Raw genomic sequence first — 25,153 nt, forward strand, 5'->3', positions numbered from 1 at the left:
TTCTCTCTCTCTCTCTCTCTCTCTCTCTCTCTCTCTCTCTCTCTCTCTCTCTCTCTCTCTCTCTCTCTCTCTCTCTCTCTCTCTCTCTCTCTCTCTCTCTCTCTCTCTCTCTCTCTCTCTCTCTCTCTCTCTCTCTCTCTCTCTCTCTCTCTCTCTCTCTCTCTCTCTCTCTCTCTCTCTCTCTCTCTCTCTCTCTCTCTCTCTCTCGCGGACTGGTTAGTTCACTGTCTACAACGAGCTCCGCGGTGAGAGGTGCCTCTCCTTGTTATTGGGCTTGTGTTGTGGTAGTGCTGTGCAAGGGAGATCGTGGATTTTTGGCTTCGCTGACTTTTTTTTTTTCTTTTCTTTTTTTTCTTCTCTCCGCTATCTGAGATCAGTTTGTTGCTCGCGCAATTCAAGCAGCTGAGCCCCGGTCGTCGGCAGATATTAGTCCAGCAGTCCCTGCTTGAACAACAAAAAGAAACCCCGACGACGAGGTCCGCCGACCTGGTGTCGGCACTGAATAATGTCGTTCTCGCCATCCGGCTTCGCGCACAAGCACCCCAACCTGCCAACCGCCCCGCAATACCGTACGGTTTGCGATCCGACAAAGCTGGCATCTCCACATTCCAGCTTGGTGATCTCGGGCAGAACACCGTTCAGGAGCTTGCCGATCTCTGTCGCACACCTGCTGTCACCAACCCACAAGCAGGCGCGCCATTCGTCACCATCGTGCAGGCGAGCGGAGCTGGCAAGACGCACTCACTGTTCAGTCTGCGTAAGCACTGCTACGTCGTGCTTTTGCGTGTCAGCGACCAGCCTCAATCCAAGACACCTCCAACAATGCAACTCCAGGTGGAACTGGAAGACATTGCGAAGAAGATGAAACGGATCACTGTCGAGACTATGCCGAACACGTCGCCTAGCAGTTGGACAGAAGCCGACGCCGCTCTGGTCAAGGACGCTCTTCGAAAGCACTCCAAGGAGGCGCTTTCGGTCGTTCGCATCTACATTGGCGCGTATCTCGAGTGGCTGGTTCAGGTTGATAAGTTTGTGCGCACCGACACCACGCACGTGCCACCTCTACCCGCGATCGACTCTGTTTCGCAGCGTGAGCTGTGGCTGAGTGTGCTGGAGAACGGACTTGGCTCGATCGGTGTCAAGCTCATCTTCTTGGCGCGCTTGGCGAGTCTGCGAGCTGACAGTATGGTTGACGCGAAAACGTACCTGACCGAGCAGCTCGCCGAGTTGAGCGCCCGACGCCTCGATCCGACGATTCCTCTCGTGCTTGGCATCGATGAGGCCGGCCTTTTAATCAACGTTGCACCAGGTATTCTCGCTCACTGGAGTGATTGGACTCGTGGCGAGGTTCTCGGCCAAGTGCTCGAGCTGCATGACCAGTGTCGCTCGCCGCACACTGGCAAGACCTGTGCACTCTATGCGCTACAAGTTGCACTTCATCGCCTTGGCAAATTGCCCTGCGTGCTGGTCGACACCAACTCGACCATCATCAATGTCCTCAAAATGAGTGGTAGCAACTCGCCGTTCAACCACAACATCAAGGAACACAGGGGCGCACAACACATTGTCACCGTTGACGATATATGCGGTGTTCTCCAGCACTACTTTGGCAACGACTTCGCCATAAGCGAGCTTCTGCGCGAGCGACTGGAGCGGCTGTGCGGGCGTCCGCACGCGTTCTTCTCGGATTTTTTGCCAAGGTTGCTCTCCGATTCTCTCTCACCGAACATCGACCTCGCCGACTGTGCGATTAAGGCTGCAACGTCGGCAGCGAACAACGCTTACAGCAAACTGCTGGGGCTTCTTCGTGATTGCACCATCCCGGCCTTCCGCCACTTGGTCTTTGCTTTTCTGACGCGAGGACCGAAGGTGTTCATCGCGCTGGAACTCGAAGTCCAGCTTCGAGATGCCAGCCTCCTCTTTCTCTCGTGTGGGTCGGATCGCCTGTTCGACTTGGCCCAAGAACCGGCCTTCCATGACGCACTTCTGGCTCATTCCCGCTCCTCGGAAGTCTGCACTTTCATGAAAGAAGATATTACCAACTGGTCACTCACTTTGAGCGGGTCTGCCCGCGGTGAAATCGAAGAGATCGACATGGCTTGGTTTCTCGCGCAAGGTTGTCTGAACCAGCGTCTCAAGGATGTACTGCCCGTGCCAGCTTCGTTCGTTTGGCCGCCTGCGCTCAACAACCTCATCACGACCGCAACACAGTGCATGAACGTCAGCACGCGATGCCCGCACGACATGCACTCCCGGCACCCCGAGTTTGTCATTTGGGGCGGCGATATGCAGGCCCGTGCAGACTGTTTGGTGCCCGTCAGTCTGGATGGGCGAATTGGCAGTTTGGTTGTGCAGTGCAAGAGCGGCCAGACAAACCTTGTCGATGCTCTGACCTCGACTTCGCCAGGGTTTCAATACATGTCGGCTCATCCACAAGCACTCGAGATCTTGCTGAACGGCGGGACGTTGGACGTTACCTCCCACTCAAAATTTCTCCATGGATCCCAGCAAGATGCTCTCAAAACCAAGCGAGCCATTTTCCGCAGCCAGTACGAATCACGTGTTTCTAAGTGCAACCCAGCTCCGCTCTGGATTCGTGTCCTGAGGGCTTGGGACTTTCCGGACGTGTTTGTCGAGGCAGTCAATTCGTACAACTCGAACTTGCTTGAAACCGAGCGGACTCAGATTTTGCTATGGCAGCCTTCCAAGCAGACTTCTTCCCAGCCGACCCCCAAGCGTTCTTCGTCCAGTTCTAAGAAAGACCAACGGTGGGTCTCGACGAGAGACGCTTGGGCGCTTCAGTTTGCATCGCCAGCCCGCATCCAGCTTTCGTGATGCATCCCCTTCTCCTTTGCCCTAACGATGAAGAAATGGATAAATAGTCCTGTCATAATAAAATATTAACTTTTTTTTTCGGGGGGGTGAAATTGTGTATTCAAGAATGAAACACAATCTCAGAAGCAAAACGCAGGAAAACTAATGAAAGTATAGTCTCTGCTCCTCTTTCACAAATTATCCTCATCATCAGCATCCTTGTTCTCCCCCAGTTCTAGTGAGAGCAAAGAGCAGCAGTGCGGTGCGCGATGAGCCGGTTTTGACTGCCGCCCGCGCGACTCGTTTTCGAAACTTACAAGCTTTGCACACCATTTCTGAGCAAAGTAGATGTGATTTGGAAAACTGACAGAGTAAAATAGAAGAGTGACTGAGCAAGTAACAAGGAACAAGTGGAGCGCACAGTAATGGACAGGAACGTGGTGCTTTTGCACAGCGTCCAAGCAAGCAAAGTGGCATTGTGGACAGCGCCAAACACAGCACGATTGTTCATGAAAGAGCAAATGACATGTTGTGATCTGAATAAGATTGTATTCGTCGATCAAAAGACAATCACTGGCTGGTCTGAGAAACGGAGCAAAAGCAACGCTCCAGCCCGGCAAACAGAAGGCAGGATGTCCGCATTGAGCAGCCTGGACCGTGTATATGTATGTGCGCTGAGCCATATCAATCAGAATGATGGATGAACTGCACTTGATGCATTGACGAGCTCAAACAGCGTAGAATGTTGGCCTCGGCTCGAGCAGAGAGTTCTCGACGCGCAACCTGGAGTCCTCAACCATGAGTTTGACTCGCTCATGAGTGTCTTGGTTTCAGGGATGGCTTGTAATATCAGTATTATTGTTGGCTATTGGCTTTGGCTTATGGCTCTGTGGCTTCTGGCTCTTTGACCATGTTTGCTCTTCACTGGTCTGTTTTCAATGGTGGAAACTGGTACAGCCCGCGCTCCTCTTCCACTGCGCGACGACGACGATCCCAGTAGGGATGCTCGTTGATAAACCTATGCACATACGGGAACGTCTGGAGTCGCAGCAGGGTCAGAAGCAGCACAAGAAAGAGTGAGCCACAAAGCCACGCGCCAGTCTCCACTCAGCGCAAGGAAGCCACACAGTCACAGGGAGGGGGCAAGCAGGTCTCTTACAAAGTGTGGGAGAGCCAGGTTGACTACAACAATTCCAACAAACTGAGCCAGTCGACGAGTGCGCATTCGCAGAGAAGCTATAAAGTGAAATGAAAGACTGAATCCAATGGAAGCACTTGTACTGTATGCTGATCAAACAAGAAAACAATAAAACATTCAAATTACATTAATGAAATCAATTTACAAAACAAAAAGGAACGTGGTGCTAATGGTGGTGGTGGTGGGTCAGGCTGCAATCGCATGAAAGTTAGTCCTGCTGCTCTTGTTGTTGTTGTTGCCCTTGTTGTTGCTGCTCTTGATCTTGCTCTTGTTGCTGTTGTTGTTGTTGTTGTTGTTGTTGTTGCTGCTGTTGTTGCTGCTGCTGTTGTTGCTGCTGCTGCTGTTGCTGAAGCAGCTGATGCGCGGCCGCCGCAGCCACCTGCTGCTGAACGACAAAGCTGGGCGTGGCAGACGTCGAGCGAACAGAGAACGCAGACCGATGCTTGTGAGGACGCGTCCACAAAATGACGCGCCCGGTTTCATCGCCGACGTAGAGCTCACTGGCGTCGCTGGAGAAACTCAGGCTGAGCACTGGCTGGGGCTCACCAGGCGGCGTGAGCGTCATGGTGTGCGTCAAATCCCACATGCTGTACAGGTTGATGTACCCATTGTCGAGTCCCGCAGCAAGGACGTTGACCACGGATCCTTCGGTGACGGAAGAAAGGGCAGTGCACAGAACTTTGCGTGTGCAAGTGGTCAGCGCCGCAAGCGTGCCGTTCGCCGTCCAAAGTCGAATGACGCTGCCGACGGAATTGGAGACTGGGTTTGCCGAGGCCATGCTGGAGCGGACGCGGTGCGGGGACAAGGAGGCGTGGTGCTTGCCAAGACCAAACGCACCACCACCACCAGCGCTCGCGGATGCGGCCATTGTAGCGGCAGCGGCCGAAACCGCGGCCGACCCAGGCAGGAAGGAAGAAGCGTGGTGGTGGCCGTGACCTGCAGTGGACAGTCCAGATGAAGAAGAAGAAGAAGAAGAAGAAGAAGAGGTGGTTGACGGTCCTTCGCACACGGTGACAATGTCGCCCAAGCACGAACTGACCGCCACGCAAATGACGGTGCCCTCGTGACCGCGCAATGACAGCACGTGGCGCAGTCGGTTCAAGTCCCAAACAGACACAGTTCTGTCGTGACTGCCACTGACAATCACGCTAAAAGGACGCGACACGGCCAGACAGGTGATGGCTTGCGAATGGCCGTGGAGAGACACGGGCTGCGTCAGGTCCATCCGCTTGCTGGTCTCGCGCACCGCCTTCCAGACAACAAGGACACTCGAAGTGCCGCCAGTGACGAGAATGCGGCCGTCCGGCGGCGCGACACAGCAGGTGACCTCATCGTCGTGCAAGAGCTCGACGCTCGAGACGACACGATGGCTTTCCAGGGAGCAAACACGCAGCGTTCGATCCCAATGGCCCCAGCTGACATAGTAGTGACGAGACTTGTCGCCACGCACCAACGTGCGACACGGCCCGAGGGCGGTAAAGCTGCCGTCGTAGGCCTCTACTTGCTGCACGGGATCGCCAAGGGTGCGCTCCCATGTTACGGAAGGCGCATTGCGCGGATCGACGGCAAACCAGATGGTGTCGTACAGTGAGACCATGTATGCCGACATGTGTGGCGGCAACTGCTGTCCCGCCACAATCGACGAGCTCTTGCGCTGGTGCGGCTTTTCTGCGCCTGACCTCGCGCTGGGGTTGGTGTTGGAGCTGGAGAACGCCGACGAGCCGCCAGACACTGCAGCCGAGGTCATTCCTGCGGCTGCACGGTGGCGCACCACACTCGAATGGAGGATGTTTGCGTGTGGGTGTGCTCGCGTCAGTGCAGGCTGAACAAGCTGCGCCGCGGGAGAGTCGTGTTGCATAAACGCTCCCACATCCCCGACAATTCCTGCGGGATGCTGGCTGACCTCCATCGGCACGCGCGGAAGGACGACGGTGCCAGTGTGCTCAACCATGACAGGGAGATACACGTGTCTAGACGCCGTGGTGGGCGACGAGCTGAACGACGGCGCAGCCAAGTTCGCGTTGGTGGCAGGGGTGGGAGCCACGGCCACAGAGAGGGGAGGCGGTGGCGGCGCCGTGACGGTGCGCGTCGGATGGGACTTGTTGACAATTCGCTTTGGAGTCTGTCCATAGCTGCGAATCTGGGCGATGGTTGCCTGGCGCTGCAGCCGATCCTGAATGTTGTCAACGTCAACCGCACCCTCGTAAGTCAAGGGATGGAAGAGATTGTGGGCCTTCCGCGCGGCCTCGCCGGTTTGCTTGCTTCCGAAAATCAGGTCAATCCACAGGTGTAGGTTCTCGGACACGTACTTGGACTCGAGCGCTTGGCGATGCAACAGAATAAACCGTCGTGGATCACCTTTTGCCCACGGTGGGAGCTGCACGTGGTGGACGGGCACATTGTCTTGCTTCAACCCCAAATCGAGCGAGTTCATGTTGATGAGGAATTCGGGAAGGAAAAAGAATTCAGGAATGAGCTCCTTGACGTCAGAGCTCGACAAGGCAGACGAGAGCTTCCATGTTTGGGCAATCGAGTGGAAGGTGCGGTCTGGAATGTCAAATTTGCCGCCTTGGAATTCAACAAAGTACTGCGTGAAGGGCTCCAGACGCACCAGAAAGTGCAGCACCGAACCAATGTTGGAGTAGTGCGAGCCGTAATGGTAGGGCTGGTCGTCGCCCATATCCGAGATGCTTTCGTACTTTTCGAGGAACTTTTTAAACCGTTCTGGGTTTTGCGCGCCCATGGGCTTTGACAAGTCGCGGAAGGTGGCGGGGTTGGTCAGGTCGAGCTCATCAGACGAGTAATCGGCCAAGACAAACGGCAACACTGGGTACTGGGTGAGATCGTTGAAGGAACGGCCGGCCAGCGTGTTGAGATGCATCAAGTACTCAAAGTTGCTCATCTGGCCCGAAGACCACTTTTCGCGAATCGACTTGCGCAAAAGGCTGCCGCCCACCTCGTCTTCGTAGTTGACAAAATGTGGCAAGTCCATCGCCATGAGGCGCTCGAATAGCTCGTTTCGGTACTTGGTCGACTGGAAGGCGAGCAGGAAGGTTTTGCCGTTGACCAGGAAGATTTCCAACGCATTGTTCTTGAGCAAGTAGCGACGCTTGTGGATTTTCTCAATGTCCTCGAGCAAGAAGCTGACAATGTGCGTTCCGCGGTTTTTCCAAGGGCGGAATTGGCGCACGGTCGCCTGCTTTCGGCGAGGTTGACTCGCGGAAGAGCCGGCAGCAGCGCCGTCGCCCAACGCACCAGCACTTGCTGCCTCCAACCCTACTGGCTGCGCATTGACGGGTGGGCTCGTCACCGAGTCATACACGTGCAGCGACTTTGCGCCGGCACTCGGGGCATCGTCCAAATCTTCGTCAAAGGCAGCCGCGCCAGAGGGAGACTCCATGAAAAAGACATTGTCCGTCCCGACAAGCAGATCGCCGTGGTAGCGCTTGAAAGGCGTAATGCGCATGGCTTGGAACGAGAGCACAATGCGTTCGTCAGGCGGCGGGTTTTGCGCAACATCGGCCGCCGTCAGATTGCTCAACCCCGTGCTCACAAGTGCATCGGCCTCTTCGAACAAGCCCGATAGGGCGTCGACAGTAGACTCGAGTGCAGCAGTCAGCAGAGTCATTGGCGCCGTGGGGGTCTGGGCCTGGGCGGCGCTGTTGGACACCACTGCACCCGCATCTCCGGAGGCTGCGCCATTGCTGCCAGAAGCCGGCGGGAACAACACCGCAGCAGCAGACCGTACAGGCGGCGGGTAGTCAATCTGGCGAGAAGAGTACTTGAGACGGCGACGCATGCGGTTGGGTCCTTCTGTCGGGTCGAGCTGCCAAACAATCGTTTCCGGCAAGTCACACCACACGGCCCGCTCTTGAGTGACCTCTTTGATGAGAGACTTCCACACGCGTTGGAGGGTGCGTTCCGTTTCAATAATGCGCCTGAGGCGGGCAAGCTCGGCCTTCTGCTGCTCGCCGAGCAGCGCCAATGCCGTGGAGGTGACTTGCATGGCATCCGCTCTGCTCGTTCGCTTGGCTTTGAGTATCTGCGACTCAAAGCGCGACTTGGCAGTCATGTTTTCGGTGCGCCAGTTGATCATCGTTGTCGCTTCCTGCTCTTTCCAAGTCCGCACTTCCTTCTCGCCGTTGGGGAGGAATTCGACGTGGAAGCGCGGTGGCGCAAACGACGACTTGCCCCAATCAATCCATTCTTTGACAAGATTTCGATGCTGCGCAAGAGACGCCGCAATGCGGCTAGCAGCGTCCACAATTTCTGCCCGAGTCGCCGCGTCGTTCGCGTTCTTGACAATGTCGTGAAGATGCCACATCATCAGCAGCACGGGCCGAGCTTCGGACGGGAAGTTTGTAATGGTCGTAAAGGTGTCGAGCAGTTGGACCAATGTGGCCTCGCGCTGAGACTGGACCTGCTGAGGCGAAAGCAAGAAGACAACCAAACGGCTCAGCTGCGACTGGATGGCAACTTGGGCAGCAAACACTGGGAGAAACTCGGCAGCGTGTGTGCCACCCGGCCGCATGGAGGAAAGGAAGGTCGCTATGGAAGCAGATCCCGACGGACTGGCGGTGCCCAGAGAGGCCGCTTTGTTGTCGCCGCTGCCTTGGTTGGCGCCGCCGGCAGCACTACTGTTGCTCGTGGCAAAAATGCCATTCATAATGCCAAATACATCGCGAATAAAGTCAAACTGGGCCTCTTGGAAGACAACTGGACCAGAGAAGGGCGTTCCAGCAACCGCGCTGGGAGGGACAGCAGCAGTCTGGGCAGCAGTCTGCGCGATGGCGGTTTCGCCGTAGAGAATGTGATCTACCGCCAGCGCACAAACAGACACGAAATTGGTAATCAAGTGGTCGTGACGACCAAAGTCGTCAGAGCTCACGTTGTGATAGAAAAAGTCCACCGTCTCCTGAAGGATGGTGCGTTTGAGCGACTGCACTTGAACGAGCGTCAACCCCGTCGTAAAGTAGACTTGAGGCGCACTCGTGGAGGACGAAGCATTGGGAGTAGGACGCTGCAGCTTGGAAATGGCAATCAGCACCTCGTCTAAAAGAGGAAATTGATCGACGTTGCGGCAGGCGGCGGCGACAATGGCTCTGAAAAAGTCGACGACATCGCACATCATGGCAACGCCAGTCGCCTCAGGAATGGCCGTCACGACAGCCGGGATGGAAGAGGTTGAGCCTGAGCTACTCGTCGTCATGGAGGTCGCCCGCGCAAAGGACGCCCGCCCTGGGACGAACGATGGCTGCGAAGCAGCTCGGGCCGGGGCTACGGACTTTGGCGTTGCCGTCACGCCTTCGCCCACAACGGCTGGCAGCTGGGCAGACGCAACAGGGCCAAAGGTCAAGCGCACCAACGGCTGCTCGGCCCCGGAAATGCTAAAGCACACGTCCAACATGTGGGCGTCATTCACCAAACTCGTCTCGACAATCAACGGCGGAACCGATGGTTGTGGGAACTCGTAAGTCATGGACTGTGAGTCACTGACTGTGCCGATTGCTGCCTCTGCGCTGGTGTCCAGGACGGAGGTAGGTGCCTCCTTGTCGTCTTCGAGAATGGGGGAAAATCTCGCAGACGACGGCAACGCCGCATCTTCCGTCTCGCCATCGGCGTGTGCGTGAATATGTTGCTGGATGAGCAGCATCATGGTGTGCGCGTGCATGCCCGAGACGACAGTTTCGAGGAGGCCGGCCAGCGTCTCGATCAAGCCCTGTTCAAGCATCTGGCGCTGCAAGTCGGTTCGCTCGACAAATAGATCGCGCAAGCTCAGCAAGACGCTACGCCAGAGGGTGGGAGCGCCCACTGCGTTCTCAATCAGAGAAAGCAGGACACCCAGCATGAGCGGCTGCGAGTTCTGCTGCAGCTCTTTGGTGTGGGATTGGCTGCCGCCGTAAGCACTGCCGCTCGTGATACTACCCGAAGAATTGGTGTTGGTCGAGGTAGAAGTGATGGTTCCTGCGGCGGACAGCAAGGAGGGAGTTGCGGACGGTGCCATGTTGGGTGTGAAACCAGCGGACGTGCCCGAAGCGAGGGATGCAGTGGATGACATGTTCAGCGCACGCTCATTCCCCGCGGCACCACCGTGGTATCGAGGTGCCTGAGGGAACTGATGCACAGGTTGTGGGTGTGTCCAAACTCCAGGCGAGGCAAGACCAAACATGGTCGAGAACGTCGATGAGGAGGAATCGGGCGGCGGGGTTGCAGGGGCGCTCGATGACAGATCGTCCTCTCGTCCCAAGCCAGCATCGGCCAGCTGTGAGTCATCGAACGACGCGCTGTCGACGTGACCGCGGTGAAAGCTCAAGGGAAGACCTGCACCGGGCAAAACGGCGGGAGCCGAGGCAGGCTGAGAGTTGTTGGAAGACATGAATCGCGACTGGTACAGCCCAGCCGGACCAAGCAACATGGTAAACAGGACTGCAAAGAGCTGATCGTTCACATCGTGGTGCTTGAGCTGGTTGGCCAGCAGGTGGGAACCATTCATGCGGAGGAAACGGGATCGTAGTGGCACGCCCCCTCGCCGCAAGAGTAAGTGCAAAATTTTCAGCAGCGCAATTCGCGTTTCAATGGATTCGTGGTTGAGCAAGGCGAGAAGCACATCGAGCTTGAACTGATTGGCAAACTGCTCCACCACCGCGTCGGACTTTCGAACAAGCATGGAAAGCAGCATGTCAAGAGTCCCGACACGCGCGGAAGCCATTGCCACATCTTGCTTGTCGTGCAGCACTTCAATGGAAGCGGTGTGCGGTAGCATGAACGCCTGGACGGAGCTATCCTGTCGGACGGTGGGGTACAGGTGGGGTGAAGCCGGGGAGGCGCCAACAGACGCCAAAGACTCGCTCGAGTTTGACTGAGAGAGCGAGCTGGCAGAAGTAGACGGAGACAGCGACGTTGTGGCCAAACTTGTCGTAGCTGCACCGAACGCAATCTCTGGGATTGGCGCTCCAGCACGCACAGGCGATGAAAGCAGCCGCCGGCGATTGGTTGGCCGCGGGCTTGTCGAGCGTGTCGAGCTCAGCGTGGGTGTTGCTCCAGATTCAGGAACAGGAGCAGCAGGGGAAGTGGTTGAAGCTGCGACCTCGCTGCTGCTGGAAGCGGCTGCAGCCATTGCCGCAGACCTGCGTGAGGCAAGATATGACGCTGATGATGCTGCGGACGCACTGCCGCTGCGAACAGGAGCGGCGGGCTGTGGAGCATTCAGCGTCGCCGCAGGGTTGGCCGTTGCAGCGCCACCCACGGTGGAACTGGTATTGCTACTGCTGGTGCCGGCGGCTGAGGCGGAGGACGAGACCGACAGGGTCGGGCCAGAGGAGGCGGCCGTGACCGATTCTGCTGTCGGGTGAGAGGCCACCAAAAAGCCCAAAATGTCTTGAAACTCGTTCGCTTCCCGCGAGGGCGCAGGCATGATGCTGGCAAGCATCTCGACGAGCGCGCTGGCGACGCCGCTGGGCAGACGATCAAAGTCATGAAACAAGGCGAGCAAGCGCTCGAGGGCATTCGCGCTGCGAAACTGCAAGAGATTAAACTCGCGGAACAGGTTATCAGCCGAAACGAGATCAGCCAAGCGACGGGCGAGCGTCTCCTGGACGAGGATTGGAGCACGATGCCAGATTCGCCAGTCGAGCAGCATGTGGGCAAGAGCTTGCGGGTTTTTGACAATTCCGATTGGCAATGTGTTGAATGGCACTTGACTGGCAGGTTCCGCGCGCAAGCGTGGCTCCAAACCTGGCCGAAGCGCAGAGTACGGCGCGGGCGACGCGGTAGGAGACGGATGTTGGTCGTACTCGCCCGACTGGTGCGCAAGCCCAGTGCAAACTGCATCAAATGTCACGCGAAGCATCTCCAGGCCCAGCTGGCAGCGCGTGGTGCGCATAAACTTGCCGAGCAGCTGGTAGCCACTCAGCTTGTCCATCTGGGCGCGGTTTTGTGGATGATGTTCGAGCAAGGCGAACAGGACACGCATTGCACTGCACTGGAGAGCCTCCACGGGAGGCGCTTTGGCAAGAAGATGAATGAAAATGCTGACGCCGCCCACGTCAAAGACAGCCTCCTTGAGATCGCGCCGAGTGCACACGACAGCAGGAGGTAGAACTCGCACGGCGACGGGGACAAGCAAACGATCGCCATCGTTGGCAAGCGATGCTGGCATCGAGCCGGCCGTAGCAGCAACCATGGTGGCCGGAGTTGTGACATCAGCCGCGGCGACGCCGCCACTCGATCGAGAAGGAACTGCATTTGGCAGCTGCCCTGTGGCCAGCGTAGCCACGGTGGTTGTCAGCGACGCAGCCGCCACGCTGGAAAGGGCAGCAGCAATTCCAAGCGAGGAGGCTGTGGCAGCGGCCGTCATTGTACCGTCTCCAGCGACAGCCGCCCCACCAGAGGCAGAGACAATCTGCTGCAACGCAGAGCTAGCTCCAATAATGGTTGTGGGCACGGTGGCTCCTGAGGCAGCAGCCGCAATTGCGCCGTCCAAGCCTTCAAGAGCAGCTGCTCCGCTGGTGGTCGTTGTGGCAGCGGCGGTTGCTGCCGCCACTTGCGCGACAGCCACGGTGAGATTCGAGGTGGGTGCGCTCACTGTTTGAATGACGTACGAGCCACGAGGCAAGTACATGAAGGCAATGCGCTCTTGAATGTGAAGCAAACTGGAAGAGGTTTGCAGGGTCAACTCTGGGAGCGTTCGCGCACGAATATTCTGCTCATTGATGAGCTCGTGGGTAAAAAACGACGCAGGATCTGCTACAAAGCTGCCGCTGTAATTGGGACCCAGAACAAACAGTGACCAGACTTCGGCGGCCTGGAACAGATGGTCCTCCAAAACCAGGACATGGCCCAACTGCCAGGAGTGGATTGGCACATCGCCGGTCAGTGCACAAACATCCCGTGGACCGCTCGACGCGGCTGTTGCAGCAGACCCGGAGGAGGGAGGAGCGTGATGGTCGCTGGAAGACGGCGCCACCGTCTGGCTGACATTGAAGGTAATGTGCGGCGCAAACGGCACATTGGAGGTGGCCAAATATGGGAAGCGAGCTTCTCCAGCAAAGGTGCCGTCCACCCACAGCAAGACCTTGCCGTTCTTATCCTTCCGCCCAGAGCGACGGGCATGCGACACGGCAATGTGGTGCCACTTTCCGAGGGAAATGGTGGCTTCGTGGAAGGTGGCGACATCGCCAGCGCTGTTCTTGAGCATAAAGTGTCCTCCGGCTTCGATGAGCATGGAAATGTGGCCCACAGGAGTCGTCATGGACATGACATGCACGGCGCCCTCGGTGAGCACCTCAGTGCCTTGCCGCCAGTCTGCATTGGAGACGGAGGGCCCGGGTGCATCCGTTGTTGGCGCAAACCCTCCAGACTGCACCAAGCCGGGGGAAGGGAGTGCAGAGGACGCCTGTTGCTGCATTCGCGAGACAAAGAGCACGGGCGCGGACTTGACGTTGGCAAAGTCAACGGGCAGCGTGTACGACACCACGCGCAACCACAAGGACGCGCAAAAGCCTTTCGATGACGAGCTGAACAGCGTTCCTTCACGCAGCGTAAAGTTGAGGGCCGCAGTGCGGTCGCGCTGGGTGTGCTGAAAGTCAATGTAGTGGGCAGGTGCGGGGCGGTCGCGTTTGGCAATGCTGCACAGCGTGTCGGTTAGCGACTGTGGGTAGCGAGGATGGCGCAAAAGCTCGAGGAACTTGCGCAAGGCGAGCTTTGACATTGAGTAGCGAGCCAGCAGGCAGATGACCTCGAGAACCAAGAGTTGAATGCGAATGAGGTCGTTGAGCAGAACTGGTCCCAGCAGATCGATAATGACAGGAATGATGCCATAGGCGCAGAGCGTGGCGCGATTCGCAATGTTGGAGCGAATGACCAAAATAATGGCAGTCCAAGCGTAGACGCACGTGTCGTCCACATTTCCAATGTCCAGCTCGTCATCAGAGCTCCCGACGAGAGGGGTGCTGCTACTGGCACTGCCAGCTTGGGTTGTTGGCGTATCCACGTTCGCGCCATGCTGAGTGGGTGGAGTGAGGGTGGACGCAAATAGATCTGCAGACAAGGTGCGCTGGTATGCCGCGTAATAGTGGTGATCCGGGGCGGGTTCGGTCGCCGACACAGGGAAGCGAACGCGATGATCGCGGTCTGCGTGGGTTAACAACAGCACGAGCAACTCGATCGCCTCGGCGTTTTGAACGAGCATGGATGCCTGACAGTGCCCGCACTTGTCTTGGAGACTGCGCGACGCGTGGGCAATTCGCCCATTGCCAATCAAGGAGAGCGTCGTTCGCGGAGCAAGAATGCCACTGTTGGGAAGAAGGTATGGAGGCACTTGAGGCGACGGGTGTCGCGCGCACGACGCCGGCCACGGGTGCAGCACGGCAAGCTCAAGCAGAGTGTCGACGAGGTCCATGCCGTAGCACGAGTTGATCAATCCCGTGGCCGCCAGTGGCTCAAACAGGGAGGAAAAGCGGACTCGTTCGCGAAAATAGGTCTGATTGTGCGCCGAGTGGCTCATGGAGACTGCAATCGTCTGCAATAGTCGTCGGAGCAGCACAAAGACGGCATGGAGCAGTCGCGCGTGCTGCAAGCAATCCGTTCCGTTGGAAGAAGTGGCAGCAGACGGTGCGCTGCTGCTGCTGCTGCTGCTGCTGCTGCTGCTCGTCTGGGACGTATCATTGCCGGCTGATGACAGCACCTGCCCCATCGTCGAAACAACTTGGACTGCCCATTCGTAAGCGGCGGCAGACACGACAAACGGCTGCTTGGCCGGCTCGTTCCGCGCCATGATGCGGCTAAGTGATTCGAGAATGGCACCGAGCATGTCGACGTTTGCGTTGGACACAAAGTCGCTGGGACGATGACTTGCGCCTCGGAACACAGACCAAAGGTCTGGGATGATATTCCATGGAACAGCAAATTGAGTGACCCCTAGCACCTCAATGACGGAAAGAACGGCGCGTCGAAGCAGCGGATTGGGCAACAGCTGGTAGAGACGCGACAAGCCGTTCAATTGGTGAAACTCGGACTGGTTGTGCGTATTTTCGGTAATAAGCGCCCGAATCGTGTACAATACTTGGAGCGTAATCCCGTGCAAGACGAGGGATTGGACCGAAGCGGAATCGGTGGCGCGCAAGGGAGAGGCAGAGATGATGGCGGCGCGGCGTGCCTCGCTCCAAATCGAGGGGTCGGGCGAGCGATTGGACGGGTGCTCGCCAGTGATTGGCAGCAGCGGTGCTTTGAGAAGCTGGATGGTTAGCTCGAGCTCGCGCGCATTGCCGAGCTCCGATCCGAACGCCAATTCCGCCGGCGCACAGAGAAACTGGGAGAGAATGGGAATTGCGGCTGCGTCTCGCAGGGAATCGCGAAATCGCTCCGAGCGTCGCATTTCGGTGAGCATGTGCCGAGCCACGAGCAGAACTGCGTGTGGCGAGGGGCCGACCAGAAGGCTGCAATACTCGCGCAGTTCTTCGCTGAGTCTGTAGCCATCGGCCAGGAGCATCGATAGCAGATGGAGGGTGCCGGATTGGACTGTCTCGTGCCTTTCGTGGAATCGGCTCAGTAGATGCGAAACCATGTGGGTGGAGTGCAAGCGAGCAAAGTTGAGCGAGTTTTCCGCCAGAAGCGCGTGGATGGCTTGGATGACCTTGCGCTGCGTGCTGAGGTACGGGCTCGAGTCGTACAGCGCCAACAACACCTTGACTGTCTCGACATTGCAAACCTCAATGCCAAGCCGCGAGCGCGAGGCCGGAATGAGCGAGGACTCGACATGAATGAAGGTGCCGACCGTGACAAAGCGGAGCATGTGCTCGATGAGCTCTGCGACATTTTGCTCAGAGCCGTGCACATCGACCTGAAACAGAATGTGTCGCAGCGTCGCATAGCCACCTCCGGCTGAAAACTCATTCAGGAGGACGGGCGACAAGAGGAAGGACCCTTGAATGACAAACATGACTGCTTCACAGGCCTCCAGGGCAAGCGTCGGGTGCATGGTGCCCGAGTCGGTCAGAAGCCGAAGCAAAAAGGCCAGCAGGCCACTCTCAAACAGCACCTGCAGGTCTTCGAGCGTTGTTGACATGGAATCGGCGAGGGTGCAGCACAGCCGCAAGTTGCATCGCAACCAGGTGAGATAGAGGACCTCTTGCGGCAGCAGTGCTGGGCTAGGCGCGTGAACTAGATTTGGCTGGATGCGAGAAGTGGCGGAAGCAGCAGCTGAGGTGGCACCATCAGATTCAGATGGCCCTGGTGATCGAGATGACGTTGGCGAGGTGAATGCTGAGGTGAACAACCGCCGACCACCAAGGCCGACCGCATAGAGCAGATGGACGAGTCGACCCGAAGCAAGAATCTCACGGCACGTGTCGGCGCCCGAGATGGCGAGATTGCCCAGAATCTGTGCGTACAACAGTGAAAGACTGGTGGGGGAGTGGAGCAGATGCGGTCGCGTTTCGAGTTCCGCCGGAATCAGCTTTGCCAGTCCCCGGGGAAGGTACGACTCGGAGCTGCGGTGATCGTACGAGATGACTGGTAAGGTCGGAAAGTCTACACCGAGCGGTGTGAGGAGGGCAGCGGCGGCAGTGGTTGTCGTCGTTGGATGAAGCGGGTCATGGACGTCCCGCCGGTCCGATGCGCCATCCCTGCCCGTAGGAGTGGCAGCCGGCGCGGCCAAGTCTTCCGAGGCAGGCCAGTTTGAGGTGACTTCCATCAGTGCCATGAGCAGCACAGGCAATCCTTGGAGGTGCCGGCAATTCCGTGCCTATTGCCAAAATGCACGCACGCACATGAGTCACAAACACATACATCCAAGTTAGAACATCCAGTGAGCATGAGTGATTCAATTGAGGTGTGGTTGAGAAGGTGATGTTTGGGGGGGGTGGAGGTCAGCTGAATGTGAGTGACTGGATCCGAAGTGGACAATTCCAGCCCTGACTGAAGGGTGAAGATGTATGTCTCCAGAGCCAGGCAACCTACCTCGCGTGTGAGACGCTCAATCTCGAGCAGGAGAGCGAGTCCGCGGCCGCTGTGTGAGACGCCCAAGGTGTAGTGCAGCAGTGGCTGGAGCGCCTGAATGTCGCTGCGTCGGGCATAGGACGAGGAAGACGACCCTGCGGTTGGTCCGTTCCCCTCCGCGCCGTCCATGGCAGGGTGGCCAAACTCTGGTGCCAATGATGATGATGATAATGATGATGATGTGGTGCTGTCGTGCTGGTGATGGTGAGACTGAGCTGAAATCGCAGCCGCCAAAGCCACCATTCCATCGCTGCTGCTACTGCTGCTGCTGCCGTCCCAATCGGCGAGCGGCACGACGACGCCTGCCCTGTAAGCAGACGGCACAGACGACGATGGAGCGATGGTGGTCGACGACGACGAGACCGGCTGCTGCTGCTGCTGCTGCTGCTGCTGCTGCTGCTGCTGTTGCTGTTGCTGCGATTGTCGGGCATGGACTGCAAAGCAGATGTCGGTCGTGTCTGCGACAAACTGCCAGACGGCGAGGCGCGTTGTCTCTGCATCTGAGGACGCGCGCGTCGTTGAGAACGCAGGAGGCGCTGCCCACGCGTGTGGCAGTCGCGAGCTCGCGTCCATCGCAAAACCAAAACCAAAACCAAAAAAAAAAAAAAAAAAAAAAAAAAAAAAAAAAAAAAAAATTCAAGAACGCTCGATTTTTGCGCGGGAAAAAGAAAAGAAACAATAATAAAAAACTAAGAACTGGCAACGCGACCAAAAACTCAGATTCAAACTCAAATTCAAATTCAAACAGAACCAGAAACAGAAACAGAAACAGAAAACAGTAAGAATGAAAACGGGTCGAGTTCAGTCCTTGTTTGGTTGTCCGTGCATTGAGAAAACAATGGCCAAAACGACAATCAGCATTGCGTGCTGCCAGTTTGCGCCCGAGCTGGCCGAGCCAACCAAGAACGCTGCCAAGGCCACGCAACTGATCTCCAGGTTTGGTGCCACAGGGGGGACAAAGGGGGCTGGAGAGCGACTGGTGCCGCTGATCGTACACACTGACCAACCCCCTTCCCCATGCAATGCGTTCGACGTATTCAAACTCACATCCAACCCATACAAACGCATAGCCTCAAGCCCGGCCAGGTCCAGTTCTTGATCTTGCCCGAGATGGCATTCTCAGGTTGGTGGTGCCCTGCTGTTTGGCAATGTGAACAAGGATCTGAGTGGCTGAGCATCGTCACCAATCACTCACTCACTCTACTCGTGCAAAAAAAAAAAAAAAATCAACGCGTAGGATATGCATTTCGAAGCAAAGAACACATTGAGCCCTTCCTCGAGGACGCAGAAACCGGTCTGACAGTCACTTGGGCGCGCGAGACGGCAATCCGCCTGCAATGCCATGTCGTTGTCGGCTATCCACGACGTGATAAAGGTGCGACAGCCTCATCATCATTGTTAGAGTCGTTTGGCATGATGGCGACACCAAAGCCACGTCTCTGGTTTTATTGACGGATTGGCAACCTGGTTTTCTGGTTTTCACAGAGTCTGAGACCAATTTCAACAGCTGTTGTGTGGTCGATGCGAAAGGAACATTGCTTCTAACCTACGACAAGCACTTCTTGTATGAAACCGACGAAACATGGGCCAAGGAAGGCGCTGGCTTTACCACCATTGAAATCCCCGAGATTGGCAAGGTACAGGTGCAAAAGCACTCGCTGTTCAAGTGTCAATGTTCCACACTCACCATCCTCTTCCCTCCCCCGCCCCTCGCTTTCACAACAAAACAATCGCGCTTGCTTATTCTGGGGTTGATCTAGGTCGGATTCGGCATTTGCATGGACATCAACCCGTACAAATTCACCGCTCCTTGGGAAGCATTCGAGTTTGCCAATTACCACGTTGCGGCCAACACCCGACTGCTGCTGATGCCAATGGCGTGGCTCGACTCAGAAACTCGCTCAAACAATGTCTACAATCTCCCCAACTACTGGGCATCGCGCCTCACGCCGTTGATTGGAAAGCCGTGTGTCGTGGTTACCTGCAATCGGACAGGCGGCGAAGGTTCTGTGCAGTACGCAGGGTGCTCATGTGTGGTGTCGCTGCAAAAACCAGTGCTGATTAGCCAGCTGAACAAGAAGCAGGAGAATGTGTTGGTGACTGAAGTAGAGCTCCCATGAAGGATTGAGTTTGTTGTTCGCATCAATAGATTTGACCATTTCCTGTTGAATTTGTGTTGTCAGTCCATCTTTTGTGCTATTGCTTTGGTCAGCATGCGAATCAGTGACAAGACGCACACAATCATCCTCACAGTGCTCACTCTCTCGAGTCTGAGCTGTTTGGGTACCATGGCGTACCTGCGCTCGGAAGGCCTCATGACTGCCGGTCAGTGCACGCAGCGATGCTCGTACTCTTGCTTTGCTATATGCTGTTTGTTCTTCTGGTGGCTGTCTGACTTGTGACTGGTGTACTGAATGGACGCTTGAATGGGGTAGAAACGGTCGCTGCCGACTTTGACAAGCTCAAGAGCTTCCGCGTAAGCGCATTTCGTCTTGTTGTTTGAACATGCATTGAGCACGCCACTGCTTTAGCACGAGCGACCGAAAGAAGGGGGGGAGGGAGAGGGAGCTGTACATGCTGCCGTCTCAGTGTGTGCTGATCATCACTCAGTTGCTGTTCACTCATGTGCTGCATTCGTTGCACTTGTTGTTGTTGTTGTTGTTGTTGTTGTTGTTGTTGTTGTTGTTGTTGTTGTTGTTGTTGTTGTTGTTGTTGTTGTTGTTGTTGTTGTTGTTGTTGTTGTTATACAGTTGCGGCCAGACTCTGCGCCGGCGGCCACACCAGTCACAACCGCTCCCGTTGTTGTTGCCACTCCTCCCGCTGCCAAGACCAACTAATCGTACCCCCATACACACACATACACACAAACACACGATTTTTTGATTCCTTGAATGACACCCTCGAATCACTGTACAAGAGTCCCACATCCTTTCATTACCCACCAAGCGCGCCCCGCTTTTCCGAATGTCATGAATTTCGTCTATTTTCGTACAATTACAACATCCATCCATTTCACCGCGCAAATGGACTCGATGGAACGTATATTTGCAAGAGCTCTTCGGCCTGCCGGCGATAGTAGGTGCCTTTGACCTCGTCCTTGGGAATCCCGTCGCCGGTCAAGTACATCCGACTGGCGTTGATGCAGGCGTATGGATGTCCGTATTCGCACCCTCGAAGAGAGTACTCTAGGGCCTTGGGAAGGTTTTGGAGCTCCTTGTTCGCTGGAGGGAGCGGGGGACGTGTTGCGGGAGGCGTCTCGCCTGGTTTTAGCTTTGGCGGAGCCGGTGGAACAACGCCGCCCAGCAGATAAAAGCTCGACAAGTTGTAGCATGCGTTGGTGTATAGCAACTGATCGCACGCCTTCAGAAACAAGCGCTCTGCAACGTCGAGATCGGCGGGGCACCCAACGCCGCGCTGGAACATCATGGCAGCGTTGTTGCACCCTTCCGCCGATCCGAGCTCGCACGCGCGTCGAAATCTGGCCAACGCGCGCACGGAATCGCGCGCAACGCCTATCAATTCAGATTTCAAATTGTGTTTTAAGAGTCGTGTGTGGGTTTTTTGAGTTCTCCAAAAGTCAATAATAATGGAAGCAGAGGGAATGGATTGAAACGAAACCTCACCTTCGCCGTCGAATGCGAGGACGCCCGATCGGAAGCAGCTCTTTGCGTTGTGCCGTGTGAGGCAGTTGGCTTCGTAGAGCTCGGCTGCTGCCTTTGGGTTGCGGTGGACGCCGTAGATGAACTCGGCGAGCTCGTGGCAGCCGGTCGTCTTCCTGAGCACGTAGCAGTCGTCCACGAGCAGCTTGTACATGTTCTCAAAGAAGACGCGCGCAGCTACATCCTTGTCGGGAGTACTGCTCTGATTCTGATTCTGCTTCTGATGATTCGTAGTATGGGCTGCGTCATCGCTCCCACCTCCAGGCATTCTGTGAAACGGAAGAGCGGCCGAGCGATCAGACCGGAAAGCAAAAGACTGCAGGCCTTTCCCTTACAATAGACTGGATTTTGGGGGAGGGAGGATTTTGTACAAGTAGCAATTGCAAGGAAGACTACGGATTGACGCAGCAAGTCCAACACTGCCCTGTGTGAATAGCAGCAGAAAGCGGTCAAATCTCAGTGACCAAGTCAAATGCAGATGCAATCGTTTATGCTGTCCACATATGAAAGTACCTCTCATAATCTCACTTTTTTTAACTCATTCGTTCAGTCTTTGCTTTTCGTCGCTTTTTCTGAGAGAGTTCCCCCCAATGGATACCACAGAGGCCTCCTCGTCATCTTCTTCTGCTTCTGCTGATGCTGCTGCTGCATCGTCGTCTTCGGCAGCTGGATCTTCAGCGCCCGGCACGGACGAAGATCGCTCGCAACTGATTGCACAGCTGCAGGTACGCCTTGACCACGAGTCGAGAGAGATAGAGAGAGAGACCAGAGTCGAGAGAGAGAGAGAGTGCTGACGTTGTTCTTGACTGACTGGACTGGACTTGACTTGACCACTACCTCCACTACGACCACCACCGCCACGCCGCAATCCTCACTGCGATAGTCCATTACAAACATGGAGAGCACCGACCAGTGCCGCTTCCTGCTCGAGGCGCACGATTGGAACTTGCAGGTACAGTCAACTTGGCTGTGTTTTTGTCGCCTTTTGCATTGGGCGTTTCGTTTCGCTCGATGCAAGGTGTCCATTCCTGCGAATGCAAGCTTGGTCAACGACACAACATGCTTGTGGTGGTGGCCTGTGTGCTTATGCGAGAACGCGGGAACAAGCGAGTAGTTGAAGTGGTGCTCAACTCTTTTTTCACTACTGGCTGTTGCGCCTGCACAGACGGCAATTGTCACTGCGCTGAGCATGCAAGATGAAGGCGATCGTCATCAGACTCGTGGTAGTGCTCGGTATGTTTGGTAGCTGAGGAACCCATGCCCGGAACTTGCGCAAGCTCACTGTTGTGCTTGATGCATTCTACGACAGATTTGCGGAGGATTTGGGCGTACAGCCAAACTATCAGCCAAGCCGAAGGACACCCCGCGCGGCAGAACCTGCATTTGCACGAACACTAGCAAACCATCAAGTTGCAGAAGCTCCGGTGTGTAACAACATGACATGTCTGACGCGCAAGGGTTTCTGTTTGACTCACCGATGTGTGGCACTTGGTCGCGTTTTCATGGGGTTTGTTTTCTTTGTCCGTGTGGTGTGGATCTGGGACTTTGGTTTGAGCAGGCGGATGCAGGGCGAGCTGGCTGGCTTCGGGTTGGACCACTGGCAACAATTTACGATTACTGTTGGACGGTCGTTTCTACATTGAGTAAGGAGTTCAGACTGAGAGCTGAGTGATGTGATAGACACTGTTGTCTGAGCGGTGTGCTGACTCGTATTGATCCATCTCTTCTGTAAACCCCTCCCAATTCACTGTGGATAGCGAGCTGGATTCCGATTCGTGAGTTTCGCTACCATTGTTCACCCCGTTTGTGCTTGCCATTCCAGCTTTGATTTCTCTCACTTTTTTTTCTCTCCTTGTTGCTCATTCCACAGCGAGCTGGATCCCGTCAATGGTTGGGCTCACCAGTCCAGGTTGGTTTTTATTTGGGATCGTTTGTTTGTTTTTTTTTGTTTGCCTTTCTCCTCGTCGTGTTGCTGAGCATTACTCAACTTGTGGTCGCCTCCCTTCTTTGACTGAATTACTGCTCCTTACAACTAACTCTGGAAACAACAGTCGTCGATCCGCTTGCAGATGTGACGGCATTGGAACGCGAAATCGACGAACGGTTTGGCCGCTCTCATCCCGGCTTTTTCCAAGGCAGTTATCGCGAAGTGAGCTCCCCTTTTGAGTTTTTCTCCTTTTTGTGGTTTGAAACTGCTCGTGGCTGGAATGGGGTGACGCGAGCCTTCGCTTACTTGGCATTTCTTCGGTACAATTGATTCATCAAGGCTTCCAACCACAGCAAGCGAGAGCTCAAGTTTTTGCTAGTTTATCTGCATTCCCCATCCCACTACTTGACCGAGAACTTTTGTCGGTACGAGATGCAACCTCTCCTTTGCTCGCAATTTCGATGTCCTGAATCTGTGTATTGATTGGTTTTGCTGGTGTGTGTGTGTTTGACTGAATTCTCTCATTTGTTTGTTTATCCGACAGTGGGGTGCTGACGTCGACTGCGTTTACGGACTTTGTCAACGAAAACTTTGTCTTTTGGGCGGGCTCCGTTCGCACGGCAGAAGCGTTCGATGTTGCCACGCTCCTTCGAACTGTGAACTACCCATTCCTCGGAGTTGTTGTTCCCCTTCACGGCCAAATGGTCCTCGTTCACCGTATCGAAGGTACACTGCTCAAACTGAATAACTGGCTCCACCAAATTCGTTGTGAGCTTGAGCACTAACGAACACACTCTCCGATCGTTTTGGGGTGTTTTTGGCAGGCGTTTTGCCGACTGAGACCGTTATCACCCAACTTCAGACCGCCATCGATGCCCACGGCGCCGAGCTTATCGTCGCCCGCAACGAGCGACAGGAGCGGGCGCAATCGCAGCTCTTGCGGGACGAACAAGACGCGGCCTACCAGCAGTCGCTTGCTGCAGACCAGGAGAAGGCGCGTCGTCGACAAGCTGAGCAGGAGCGTCTGCGTGCCCAAGAAGAAGCAGAGGCCCAGCAGGCTCGCGCCGAAGAGGAGGCGATTGTGGTAGGAGAAAACTCGTTTTTGACCAAAAAAAAATGCCTCGTTCTTGGTCGTGATTCTTATCTATGTCTGTGTGTTCGCGCTTGTTGTCGTCTGTCATTCCCGTTTGTTGGATGCGTCTAGGCTCGTGAACGCGCTCGCGAAGACAAGAAGCGAGTGCTCGCAGCCGAGCCCGCGCCAAACACCCCTGGCACGACGCGCATTGTGCTTCAATTACCCACAGGCAGTCGCTTGGAGCGTCGCTTTTATGTTGACGACACTCTTCAGGTGAGTGCAGTACTGTGAAATGGGTTGGCGAATGCAATTCTTTGTTGTTCGGGGGACAAGTGTTGCATCGAGACGCTGGGTTTGCCTTTTATGTTTTTTTTTTGTTGTGTTTTTTCGACCTTTGCTCCCATTGGAACCTGCTCGGTGTGGGGGATTGGTTGGCAATTGGTCATTGGTGGACTTGTTGCGTGATGGGACGGTGGAAACTCCGTGACATGTGCCATTGGAAGAAACGCGACACTTTTGCGTTTGTTATTCGACGTTGTACCTCCCTCGCAACCCAACAACATGTCTCCTCTCTCACAGCCCAACAACTACAACAACAGCAACATGTCTTTTGGGTGAACGGACGACCAACACGATTCAAACAAACGAGTCTGGGGTTGTTCCTCCCTGACTTCACACCATTTTTTCACTTCCGTCTTGTCCTTTGTCCTTTGACAACTCTAACTCTGCTTGCGCTTTTCCATGGCTCTTTTGTTTGTTTCGAGCAGCTGGTGCACGACTTTGTCGACACCCAAAACACGGGCCTCACAAACTACAACCTCGTTGTGCGACACCCCGTGCGCACCATCACCGACCTCTCGACGACACTAGCTCAGGAGAAGCTCGTCCCTAACGCGTTGCTCCTCGTCCAGAACCTGGATGCGTGATGAGTCTTCCGATTTCCGTCTTTCTTTTTTCTTCTTTTTTTCTTTTTTCCTTTTTTTGTTTTATTTGCGTTTCGGATTTTTTTTTTCATTTTTTTTTCTTTTTGTTATTTCCTTTCTTTATCATTCCCTTTATTCCCTTTTTCCCCTTCTGTTTCACTTTTTTTTTCACTCTCTCCTCTTGCGCAGTTGCTTGCTACCGGTGTGCTCGTGTTTGTCGCTGTCCCGCTTGCTGCTTGGCGAGTATGTTTGCTGTCGTTGCGTTCTCGTTGCGCAAAATCCGCATGATCGCTGTGGCCCGTCGAACACGCCCTATGTAATACACGAACAGTCGAAACCGCGCGAGGTTGGGTTTCATTATGTTATTATTGCTGTGATAAACAATCACGGGGACGGGGATTGGCAGCAAATCAAATCAACAATCAGAAGCAACAAATTAGCATTGCGTTCTCACTCCCGTCCGTCACCGTCGTTCGCGCGATGCCGCCCTGTGGGGGAATATTGTACGTTGTCGCTCCGTCGGAACGCCACAAGTGCTGTTTGAGGGGGTTTGGGCGAGCA

The 25,153-nt window shown here is 55.5% G+C and overlaps 5 protein-coding genes across 5 annotated transcripts; 3 read left to right on the forward strand and 2 right to left on the reverse strand.

The window, feature by feature from the left end:
- Nucleotides 1-378: 378 nt before the first annotated feature.
- Nucleotides 379-2,835, forward strand: CAOG_02981 (hypothetical protein; the record flags this gene model as incomplete). The annotated part of the gene is made up of 1 exon (XM_004363763.2): nt 379-2,835. The coding sequence occupies one exon, from the start codon at nt 379-381 to the stop codon at nt 2,833-2,835; it is 2,457 nt and encodes an 818-aa protein (XP_004363820.2).
- A 1,319-nt stretch (nt 2,836-4,154) lies between these two features.
- CAOG_02982 (hypothetical protein) lies at nt 4,155-17,581 on the reverse strand (the record flags this gene model as incomplete). The annotated part of the gene is made up of 2 exons (XM_004363764.2): nt 4,155-16,754; nt 16,970-17,581. 2 exons carry the CDS (start codon nt 17,579-17,581, stop codon nt 4,221-4,223), a joined length of 13,146 nt encoding a protein of 4,381 aa, XP_004363821.1. The 3' UTR covers nt 4,155-4,220.
- Nucleotides 17,582-17,824: 243 nt separating this feature from the next.
- Nucleotides 17,825-19,178, forward strand: CAOG_02983 (hypothetical protein). Its single transcript, XM_004363765.2, has 5 exons — nt 17,825-17,944; nt 18,079-18,131; nt 18,246-18,383; nt 18,494-18,645; nt 18,769-19,178. Exons 1-5 carry the CDS (start codon nt 17,847-17,849, stop codon nt 19,126-19,128), a joined length of 801 nt encoding a protein of 266 aa, XP_004363822.2. The 5' UTR covers nt 17,825-17,846; the 3' UTR covers nt 19,129-19,178.
- A 795-nt stretch (nt 19,179-19,973) lies between these two features.
- On the reverse strand, nt 19,974-20,998 carry CAOG_02984 (hypothetical protein). Its single transcript, XM_004363766.2, has 2 exons — nt 20,632-20,998; nt 19,974-20,520 (listed from the first exon to the last, which is right to left on the reverse strand). Exons 1-2 carry the CDS (start codon nt 20,933-20,935, stop codon nt 20,021-20,023), a joined length of 804 nt encoding a protein of 267 aa, XP_004363823.1. The 5' UTR covers nt 20,936-20,998; the 3' UTR covers nt 19,974-20,020.
- A 232-nt stretch (nt 20,999-21,230) lies between these two features.
- On the forward strand, nt 21,231-24,950 carry CAOG_02985 (hypothetical protein). Its single transcript, XM_004363767.2, has 13 exons — nt 21,231-21,392; nt 21,551-21,619; nt 21,833-21,900; nt 21,977-22,091; nt 22,226-22,310; nt 22,425-22,442; nt 22,538-22,576; nt 22,719-22,816; nt 22,934-23,019; nt 23,139-23,320; nt 23,419-23,678; nt 23,799-23,942; nt 24,437-24,950. Exons 1-13 carry the CDS (start codon nt 21,258-21,260, stop codon nt 24,593-24,595), a joined length of 1,458 nt encoding a protein of 485 aa, XP_004363824.2. The 5' UTR covers nt 21,231-21,257; the 3' UTR covers nt 24,596-24,950.
- The last annotated feature ends 203 nt before the right edge of the window (nt 24,951-25,153 follow it).

This window comes from Capsaspora owczarzaki (genome assembly GCF_000151315.2).
Source record: "Capsaspora owczarzaki ATCC 30864 unplaced genomic scaffold supercont2.4, whole genome shotgun sequence".
Taxonomy (NCBI): Eukaryota; class Filasterea; order Ministeriida; family Capsasporidae; genus Capsaspora; species Capsaspora owczarzaki.